This window comes from Oryx dammah, unplaced genomic scaffold (genome assembly GCF_014754425.2).
Source record: "Oryx dammah isolate SB20612 unplaced genomic scaffold, SCBI_Odam_1.1 HiC_scaffold_8, whole genome shotgun sequence".
In the NCBI taxonomy this organism is placed as follows: Eukaryota; Metazoa; Chordata; class Mammalia; order Artiodactyla; family Bovidae; genus Oryx; species Oryx dammah.
The window spans coordinates 33,249,069-33,259,865 of NW_024070192.1; the positions used below are offsets into that span (position 1 = coordinate 33,249,069).

General features: G+C 48.6%; 1 protein-coding gene across 1 annotated transcript; it reads left to right on the forward strand.

Moving 5' to 3' along the window:
- Nucleotides 1-2,835: 2,835 nt before the first annotated feature.
- Nucleotides 2,836-10,695, forward strand: GSG1L2 (GSG1 like 2). The gene is made up of 5 exons (XM_040243360.1): nt 2,836-3,133; nt 6,387-6,434; nt 7,480-7,629; nt 9,468-9,579; nt 10,437-10,695. The coding sequence occupies exons 1-5, from the start codon at nt 2,836-2,838 to the stop codon at nt 10,693-10,695; spliced, it is 867 nt and encodes a 288-aa protein (XP_040099294.1).
- The last annotated feature ends 102 nt before the right edge of the window (nt 10,696-10,797 follow it).

The window sequence follows — 10,797 nt, forward strand, 5'->3', positions numbered from 1 at the left end:
CCACCAGCTGCAAAGGACCAGGGTGGGACTGACCTGGATTCCAGGCCCTGAGGACCAGTGGTGGGAGGATGGGCCTCCAGTTCTGAGGTGGGCATCTTCATCATGGGGGACACTTGTTATTGAGGCTTTAAATTTGTCCAGGATGGGCTGAGCCCAGCTACCAAGGCAGGGTCTCCTCTGGGCCCTGTTTATGCCAAGACTTCCAGAAAGACAGCATTTCTGCCCAGGAGACGGCAGCTCCTGCCCCAGGGCCTGAAGCAAAACCCCCATCAGTGGGCTTCCCCGGGGGTCCAGTGGTTGGGAATCCACCTGGCCAGCCAGGGGACATGGGTTCAGTTCCTGGCCAGGGAAAACAGGATTCCACGTGTCGTGGAGCAGCTAAGCCCGTGCGCCACGACTATTGAAGCCTGAGTGTGCTAGAGCCTGTGCTGCACGAGAGAAGCCACCGCAATGAGAAGCTCACGCACCGCAATTACAGAGCAGCCCCCGCTCTCTGCAGCTAGAGAAAGCCACTGCAGAGCCACAAAGACCCAGAACAGCCAAATAAATACTTAAAACAAAACCAAACCCCATCACCGACTTGAGCTCCTGCTACATAGCAGCCAACCAACATGCTGAAAAGTCAAAAATGTGCTCGCCTCAAGATGGCTCTCACCTGTGAGCAAATGTTGCTCAGTCCACCAGGCAGATCCTTTGTCAGAATCCATGATCCATTATTGCCAACTAACAGGTGTGTAGTTTTCCACGACAACCCACATGGACAAAATCTTCTCACTGGATAGCCTACTTCTTTCGTCCTTACAATAACCCTGTGAGGGGATGGTTAGTTCTCTGCTTGATGGCCGCAACATTGAGGTTCAGAGAGGTTAAGTGGCTTGCCCAAGGCCACACAGCATGTTAAAGGCAGAGCCAAGATACCCAGGTCTTCTGACCAGTCACCTGACCGCAGAAGCTTGGTAAGGTCCCATATCTGACCCTAACCCTCTTGGTGAGTTCCTTTTTTCTAGTAGGTTCAGCGCTGTGTCTCCGAGACACTCTGCTTGGCCCTTCTCATCCACCCCTCCCTGTCCAGCCCCTTCCAAGCCTTTCCTGAACTTGAGATTCCACAGAAGACATCCTGATTGTATGAAATGCACGTCAGCAAGAGACAGGAACACCATGTTTCCATTTAGGCTATTTTTCCCCCCTAAACTGGGCCAGAGGCTCTCATCCTGGTTAACTTTCCCAAGTGAGTGAACTTTGAACAGTTGGGGCAAAACAGGTGAGCATCCCTTAATAGAAATCCTTCGACAGCTTAAAAAAAAAAAAAAAAAAAACTCACATGGCAAGATTTTAATTACCAGCAGTAAAACATTCAAAATGAACACAGACCCCCCTACCCCAAGATGGACTCACATAATGATGCGACCTCTGGAATCCATGTGGTCATCCCTTTGGGACAGCAGAGAGGGGAATGAAGTGACCCAGAGGGAGAAAAATGCCCACATGTTGGTTCTGATCCTTCCATGCAGCTGTAATTCTAATCTGTGATGCACATTACAGACTGTCTTCCCAATCGCCTACTGGCCAAAGCAGTGCCGCCTGCTTGAGAAGAATATTCTATCTAGCCTCTCTGAACTTTTTCTCAAAAACAGCCTTTTTCTAAAGGGACAGGGGTTGTAGGGAGGGGACGGCTACACAGGACTTCCCCACTCGTTGGATGGATGCCATCTAGTGATAAAATGAGGTAACTCCTCTTCCCACAAGACTAGTTGGCAGCCACACAGACACAGCTCACAACAGTCTTTGCTAGCCGGAAAATCCAGGCTAAGCGATGTGGACCCAGATAACACCAGCCTTTTCTCCCACCTGCCCAGGTTGATTCTCTGTCATAATGGGGGAGGGGGGTTTGTCTTTGGGAGGTGTCTAACATAGAATGGAGAACCTTTGTGTTCCAGATGCCACGTGGAACCCTTGAGGACATCATGCTACGTGAAATAAGTCAGTCACAAAAAGACAAATTCCACGTATAACTCGGGTGACCAAATTCATGGAGAGTATCATAGGGGCTGGGGGAAGAGGAACAGGGAATTGGCATTTAATGGGGACAGAATTTCAGTTTTTGCAAGATAAAAAGAGTTCTGGAGCTTTGTGGCAGACTTGAATGTACTTAAGAGTGCACGTAAAAATGATTAAGACAGTAAACTCTGTATTATGTGTATTTCATCACAGTTTAAAAAGAACAAAAATGGCATCTCTTCTCAGTGTTTTGCAGCAGCCTGGATGGGAAGGGAGTTTGGGGGGAAATGGATACATGTATATGGAAGGCTGAGAACCTTCGCTGTTCACCTAAAACTATCACAATATTGTTAATCAGCTATACTCCAATACAAAATAAAAAGTTTTTTAGAAATTGATGGTGGAAGTGTGAATAACACGAATCAAATTTAAGAGCATTTCAAGTTGGATCTGTAGCTATTCCATTGTGTCTAACACAAAATGGAAGGACATTTTCTTCCAGTATCTAAAAACAGTCATCCAGTTTGACAAAAGAGTTGCTCACATCACATGGGAATAAATGACGTTCTGGCCTTGGGAAAAAAAAACAAAAACAAAAACAGAAAACCACTGTATCGCCGGGAGGACTGAAGGGCTGACAGTGTTGAAGGGAGCACGGCCCAGCTCTGTGGCTCCTTCCGGCACAGATGTCGCACCCTGGAGAGCACCAGTTCCCCAGGGGGACGTGTCGGGAGAGGTAAGGATGCCAGATGGTGGACCGAGGTGGGGCGGGTACCAGGATGAGGCAAGCGAGGGGGACCCCACTGCTCATCCTGCCGCCGCACCCCGCATTCAGCCATGGACCAGCGGGCCAGGCAGCAGCGGGCTCTGGCCCTCCTCCTGGTCTGCCTGGCCCTCACCTTCTCCCTCACGGCCGTGGGCAGCAGCTACTGGTGCGAGGGCACTCGGCGGGTGGCAAAGCCGCTGTGCCAGGATCGTCCGGGGGTGCTGCACTGCGTCCACTACAGCCGTGGAGGCAGTAACAACGGGAGCCAGGCCGTCCAGTACATCTGGGAGATGGGGGAGGACAAGTTCGTCCAGCGCAGGTTCCACGTGGGGCTCTGGCAGTCGTGCGAGGAAACCCTTGGGAGCACAGGTGAGCTCAGCATAAACGGGTCCTCTGGTGGGTCAGGGGTGTAAGCTCTCTGGCTTTCCACGTGAAAACATCGCCCAGACCCAAGAGAGCCTGCCTGGGAAGACTGCAGCCTGGGGCGCCTGCAGGGAGATTGCTCCACACACACATCCGCTAGTCAGTCTAATTTAGCACAAATGCCTGGGCGAGCTGATGCATAAGGAAAGGAGCAGATTACAACTGGAGGTGGATGGTGGCACCCACAGAGAGGGACAGGAGGCACGAGGAGGGCTACGGAGAGCTGGCCGCAAGGACTCCAGCCTGGGGAAGGATGCTCCTGGGCCCTGAACAAGCACAAGAAAGGGATCTCAGGGTGTCTGATCACCCCCAGCTCTGCTGCCCACTGTAGCTTCCTGGGTATTTCCCTCATTAATCAGCTTCATAAAAGTTGAGCCTCCTTCGGATACCATAATAGAGTCCTCCTGGGGAACCCCTACATGGAGTGCCAGGTAGTGACCCCCTACCTGGAGGTCATTTTCTAAATAGCTCTGCACCTTCTTCCCAACGCCTCTAAAGAGAGAACGCACCATCTGAAATGAAGATGTAAAACAAAAACTCCTCTTAGAGAACGAACTTATGGTAGGCAGCCAGGCGGAAGGATAGTTAGGGAGCTTGGGATGGACATGTACACTCTTCTGTATTTAAAATGGATAATCAACAAGGACCTATTATAGAGCACAAGGAACTCGGCTCAATGTTATGTGGCAGCCTGGATGGGAAGGAGTTAGGGGAGAATGGATACACGTTACATGTATGACCAAGTCCCTTTGCTGTTTACTTGAAACTATCACAACATTGTTAATTGGCTCTACCCCAGTACAAAATAAAAAGTTTAAAAAAATTAGAAAAAAACAAAAATTCATGGTTGGGGCAGCTTTTCAACTCAATATTCTTTCTCTTGGGTGAATGAATTAGTCAGCAGAATGTGTTGATTCCCGACTCTGTGCGATTCTGCTGAACCAAGAAATTCAAGGACAGAGGGGCCTGGGCACACCATAGCGGGTGGGGGTTTGGGAAGAAAAATCAGACGGGGTTCCACAGTCCATCCCCAGGACTCTGACACTATTTCCCAGGCTGGCTGGCTGTACCACTTGGCTGGCAAACCTCTGTCCAGCTATGTAACACCTGCCTGTCTGGCTTCATGGGATTTATAAAGATTTTTCCTTTTAATCCAGCTGGACCTATTCAAAAGGAACATCATTTCTGAGGATTCATGTTAATCAAGGGGTCACTGTGGTCTGATCCACGCTAAACTCACCCTTCTAAGCTATTGGGCATCCTCTTAATCTCCTCGGCTGGTCCCGTTTCCACTCTGCCATGCCCCTGGCTCTGGACTTGCCTCCTCTTGACCCCACATTGACATAAGGCAGCCCTCTCCAGAAGGCTAGTTACATGTTCAGTCCTTCATGCGTTAAGCAGAAAGACAGCAGTAGGGTTTAAGTGCATATTAACCAGGAGAGAAGCTTTCCTATCTAAGTATTAGTTGCTCAGTCCTGTCTGACTCTTCAACCCCATGGACTGCTGCCCACCAGGCTCCTCTATCCATGGGATTTCTTAGGCAAGAATACTGGAGTGGGTAGCTATTCCCTTCTTCAGGAGATCTTCCCAACCCAGGGATCGAACCCAAGTCTCCTGCATTGGCAGGAGGATTCTTCCTATCTAGTATCTCATTTAATCCTCAAAGCAAGGCTAACGTGAGGACTATTAAACCAGTTTTAGAAATAGGAAAGCCATTCCTCTGAAGAGTCAATAACGGGTGGGATGGGAGGGAATCTCAAGAGGGTAGGGATATATGTTACTGATAGCTGATTCACATTGTTGTACGACAGAAACCAACACAACACTGTAAAGCCATTATCCTCCAATTAAAACAACAACAAAAAGAGAAGAGTCAATGATCTATGGCCCTAACATTCGCCTCTTTCTGCTCCTAGCAGCCCAGACTGGGAGCCGCAGGATTGTCTTCCTGGCACCTTCCCTACAGCCCCTGGATTGAATCAGTGATGTGGCAGGACAGTCTTGGGACAGTACTGGGCCCCTGCAAGCCCAGTTCTAATGCTGAAACTGCCTCTACCCTTGCTTTCTGTACCATGTTTTCCCCTCAGAGGTCCTCAGACACACTCTTCCTAACTGTGCAGAGACAAATCGGGCAATGTCCCCAGCTCCTCCCACTCCACCACCTATGATTCAATTCGGAGCTGATGCGTTAATGGAGCAAGATGGGGGTACCCATCTGCGACAACATCCCAGGGGGTGATTCGCCCTGGTGTCAAATCCTCCATCCATTACTCACCCCCAAACGGGAATTTGGTGACATCAGTATACTTAATAGATAACCAAGGACTCATATCCTTCAAAGGGACTACACCTCACGGGGGCAGCACAAGCTTTTCTAGCCCATATATGCAAGCTGACTGATGATACAGGCAAAGCACACCCCCTGGAGCACAGAATAAGTCTGGGGGGTGGGTTCTGCTCGTTACCTGGTACTCACACACATAACTCTTCCCTTCCCTCTCCCACTCCAGAAAGCAGGATGGAGTGCAAGTAACTGACTCACTTCGTAACAGAGATAGTTCTGAATCTGCTCTATTTCATTTCTTAAAATGATTACAAACATTGTCACTTTCCCCTCTACCCAGAAAGAAATTATTTGAGACTCACGTCATCCTGGATGCTGTTTGGGAAGTCCCGCATCAAGTCTGGCAGCATCAGTCCAGATGGGCTAGGGTACACTGTAATAACAAACAACGTCCAAGTCCCACAGGTTTAAACCACCAAATTCATTTCTAGCTCTTGCTATTTGTATTTTGCCGGTTGGCAAGTGGTGTCTCCTCACTGGAGCCACTCAGGGATCCAGGCAGAGAGAGGCTCCACCTGGTCATATGCTTCTGTGATCTCAGAGGCAAGAAAATGAGAACTTTTAGGCAAAACACTAACTCGTAAAGCTTCTGACTGGAAGTGACCCCCACCCACCCACCCCATAATTTCCACCGTCAGTCCTCAGCCATAACAAGGCATTTGACCCAGCCTGGATTCACTGGGGCCGGATTGTATCATGATGCTCCAGGGAGGGGTATCACCTCTATGGGAACAATAAAGCCACACTCCCCAATCCTTGCTCAGAATGACGTGGATGCACTCAAGGGGGGCTGGAAACACAGCTTGACCCTCATTGTCAAGGTTCACCCTACTTGATTCCATCTTTTACTTCCAGGTGAAAACTGCAGAAGTTTCCAGAGTGTAATACCAGCTGAAGAACAAGGTAAACACCTTCGTCATGTTCTGTCCACCAGCCCTTCTCACCATTTGGACAATGTCTATGGTTTTGGTTGGGCTGGGAGGAAAACATGAAAGAGTTATTTATAGTTTTTCCATGAATTCAAGTCCCACAAAGCCACTGGCTCTTTTCATGGGCCCTGTAGGCAGTAATGCTAAAAAACGTTAGACCGTCAACTCTGCAGGGAGGAGGGGATGCCCTCATGGGCAGTATTTGCAGCTTTTCAGAGTGTGAATACTCCCACCAAGGCCAATTTCAAACTATCAATGCAAGGTGACCGCAGAGCAGGAAGAAAGTTGAGTCCAGTTCATCACTGCCACTAGCGGAACACTCATCAAATTTAAACTTGCTTTCCTAGTATAATTTCCCCAGCAAGAGTTTAACTTTTGTGATGACATGGACCGTGTCTCTTTCATTCATTTCTGTGTCCCCACAACCAAACTGCCTTATAGGAGGCTTTTTGCAAATAACAGTTTCTCTCCCTGCCCCTTTTATTCACTCCACATCCAACCTATTTCCTTGAAGCAGCAGGAGGGGTCCCACCGAAAGGATAAATCATAGGTTGACGTGGAAACAAATGAGATTTTTGGCATCTCGAATCAGGGGGCCTCAGTTCTCAGACTCCTTCGTCCGCCCTGGTGAAGTTTACCTTCTCCTTCAAAAAATGAAGATAGTGTCTTCTGGTGGAATCAAAACGTCTGAACTGGGGAACGGGACATCCAGCATCCTTCAGGCCCTCGCAGAAGAATTTTGCTTAGTTTTTTTTTTCCCTCCCAGCTAATGACAATCTTCCCAAAACTTCTCTTTCAAGCCCCAGGACTCCCTTGCATTGTCAACTTTCCAAGACTCAGCAGAGGTTTCTGGGGTTTTCACCCCGTGGTGGTTTTTATTAATTTATTTTTTGTTTTAGAAGTGACCCGAATCGCATGATTGAATATCCTAGTATTTCTAAGGGGCTCCCCTGATGGCTTAGACGGTAAAGAATCTGTATTTCTAAGTCCCAGCATCTCTTTCGTCCTTACGTTTGCAGGTGTCTTGTGGCTGTCTATCGGGGCTGAGGTCCTGAATATCCTACTGACATTGACAAGTGCAGTCCTCCTGGGCTCCAGAGTGAGGCATCACTCTGGGTTCCACTGGCTCAAGGTGGATGCCTCAGTAGCCATCCTCATGGTGCTTGCAGGTACTTGCCAAGAGCATCATCAGAACAGGCAATTTCCCTACAGCCTGCCCCCAAGGGAACTGGCAGAACTCCAGGCTGGCTCTTCCTGTCGCTGGCCCATTCAGTGGGACAACTGGTCCATTGGAGAAGTTACCAAATTAATCCCGTTGGTGGAAGCAATGGGGAGGCTGGTGAAAAAAAACGGGGATAGCACAGATGGAGAGTAAAATTTATCAGCATGTCTTAGCCACAACTGTGGGGAAGAAGTCCATTGGCTTTGAGGACAGAGACTGCCCTATTTGTACAATGGTTAAGCGTGAGTCTGTGGAGAAATACTGCCTGGATTCAGAGATCTCCAACTTGCTGGCTGTGTGATTCTGGGCAAGTGGCTTCACTTCTCTAACTAGCTGCCTCAAAAAGCTGTGATGGAACTTCCCTGGCAATCTGGTGGCTAAGAATTCGTGCATCCACTACAGGGAGCATGGATCTGATCCCGGTCAGGGAAGATCTTGCATGCCAGTGCAGCCAAAACATACAAAAACAAACAAAATTCTATGGTGATGACTAAATAAGAACGCATATAGTAAGTACTCGAAAATGGCAGCTTGTTAAAAATTATCCAAGTGGGGTCAATAGCCCTATGAGTAAAGAACTCCTCTTTTTGGTCTTCTGCGTTGTCCAAGTAATTTGTCCATTACTGTTGTCCAGTTGCTAAGTTGTGTCTGACTCTTTGCGACCCCATGAACTCTAGCTAGCAGGCTCCTCTGTCTAGCAACAAATGGGATTCTCCAGCAACAGTACTGGAGAGTGTTGCCATTCCCTTCTCCGGGGGCTCTTCCTGAGACAGGGGTGGAACCCGGGTCTCCTGCATTGCAGACAGATTCTTTACTGTCTGAACCCATAGACCAGGGAAGCCCCTAGACCACTAGAGAAGTCCCAAAACTACTTTCTATTTTGACCACTGAAGCCACAGTTGGTCACTCCCTGCCATACATTTATTAAATTAAAACATAGCCCTGTAATGGGAGCCCCTGAAAAAGAAAGACAAAATAATTAATATTTAAAAGTAACATTCAAAGAAACTTTCTGGAACAAAAGACAAAAATCTATGCATATAAAACTCTCTCTAATACCTGGGGGAAAAAATGACACAGTACATTCAAGTCCTAGACATATCCCACTAAAACTGTTAAAGAAAAAGAAAATCATCTGGGTCCTTAGGCAAAAAGATCAACTCACTTACAGAGAACAGAAAATTACATTGGGAACTGACCAGTTCCTACTGTGAAAGTCTACCGTGGCCAGAACCTATTCCGATTTTTATGCAAAGTTTTTCTGTGTTGGCAAACAATCCACATTCAAAACAAAAAGTGACAGAACTTAGTAAAGTATGGCTTCAGGCTAAATGTAGCTCAAGGACCTCTTCCCTGTTTTGGAAAACAGAGGATATAAAATCGGTGCCTCTGGGGACTTCACTTGTGGCCCAGTAGTTAAGACTCCGAGCTTCCAATGCAAGGGGCGCAGGTTCGATCCCTGGTCAGGAAACTAAGATCCCACATGCTGTGCTGTATGAGCGGAGGTGGGGGGGGGGGGGGGGGGAGAGCAGGGGAGCGGGGGCGGGGGGAAACACCCCACAGCGACATGATAAAACAGAAAAAGGAGGTGGTCTTAAGACAGATGACATGGCAAAGGAACATTCACCACTGTGTAGATTGGTGACTCTAAGAAATCAGTAGACGTGTAAAACATGAAGGCTGCTTGGAAGGGCTCAAGGAGGATGTTAGTGGGCTAGGACAGCCAACTCGTGTGCTGTAAAAAACTGCACTCTTGATTGTGGCTCACAAGCTTTCCTTGTGCAGGGCTCCTAGCCATGGTGGCCCACATGATGTACACAACCATTTTTCAAATCACAGTGAACCTTGGGCCAGAAGATTGGAAGCCTCAGACGTGGGACTACGGCTGGTCATACTGGTGAGTCGCTGGCCACGGTGGGCCAGCAGGGATGCACACAGGTTTTCTAGGACCACCACTGCCTTGGTCACAGCTCCACCACCTGCTACTCTTGGGACTTTGGGTTAGTTTCTTAATCTTTCTGTAGCTCAGACTCCTCATCTATAAAATGATAATACCCATCTCAGATATTTTTATGAGAATGTAAGTTTACGTTTATACAAAGTGAAGTGCTCAAGAAACAGAGATAGTGCTGTTGTTACTTTCTTGAACACAGTTTAAGGAGAAAAGTGCTATTATAATTCCTAACAAATATTTCAGTGAGGAGAGACCCCGTCCCCGATTCTAATGAAAAGACATGCCGTGACACAGAAGTTCTATCTCTACTAGAAAGACTTGATGCAGAATTGGATACAGAAATGTGAAGTCACCAGCTCAAGGTTGCACAGTCAATGAGAGGTGCGTGCAAACCCACAGCGCATGCGTAACTCTCGAGTCTGGTTCTCTTCACCATTCACACATTCCCAACAAAAACACGTTGACTGCTCTCTCAGATCTGTGACCCAAAGCATTAGTCGCTCAGTCATGTCCGACGCTTTGCGACCCCATGGATTGTAGCCCGTCAGGCTCGCCTGTCCATGGAATTCTCCAGGCCTGAATACTGGAGCGAGTAGCCGTTTCCTTCTCCAGGGGATCTTCCCAACCCAGTGATCAAACCCAGGTCTTCTGCATTGCAGGCAGATTCTTTACTGTCTGAGCCACCGGGGAAGCCCAAACCCAGGCCCAAATTGGGTAGAACCGGGAGTTGATTTTCCATCCCAGCAGGACGCCCTGGACTTAGCCCTGTACCCTCTCCTAACTGTGCCTTCTGTTGGCAGCCTCGCCTGGGGTTCCTTTGCCCTGTGCATGGTTGCATCGGTCATGGCCACAAGCAGATACACAGCAGCCCGCCAGGAACTCGCAGAGAAAAAAAGTGGACAGAAGGGCAGTCGGCACTCTCCACAAGACTTCCAGAAACCCAAGTCTTCAGCAAGTGTTTGGGAAGCAGAAGCTGCTCCCAGCCCTGCGGGGTGTGCCCTCACCAGTGTATCTAAGCACCTGCCACCAGAGGCTCCAGGCAAGGTGTCCATGTGCTAGCCCGGGTTCATGGCTGGCAGATCTGCACAGGCAGACCAACCAGACAGGGAGAGTCTCTGGAGTGGGCTTCACAAGGCTGTGAACTAAACCTTCCACCTACCA

Excerpts from the sequence above, each read along its gene's own strand:
- GSG1L2 (XM_040243360.1), top strand. The coding sequence starts at position 2,836 with ATGGACCAGCGGGCCAGGCAGCAGCGGGCTCTGGCCCTCCTCCTGGTC. Across the intron at positions 6,435-7,479 it reads AATACCAGCTGAAGAACAAG|GTGTCTTGTGGCTGTCTATC; the intron begins GTAAACACCTTC and ends TTACGTTTGCAG. Across the intron at positions 7,630-9,467 it reads CATCCTCATGGTGCTTGCAG|GGCTCCTAGCCATGGTGGCC; the intron begins GTACTTGCCAAG and ends TTCCTTGTGCAG.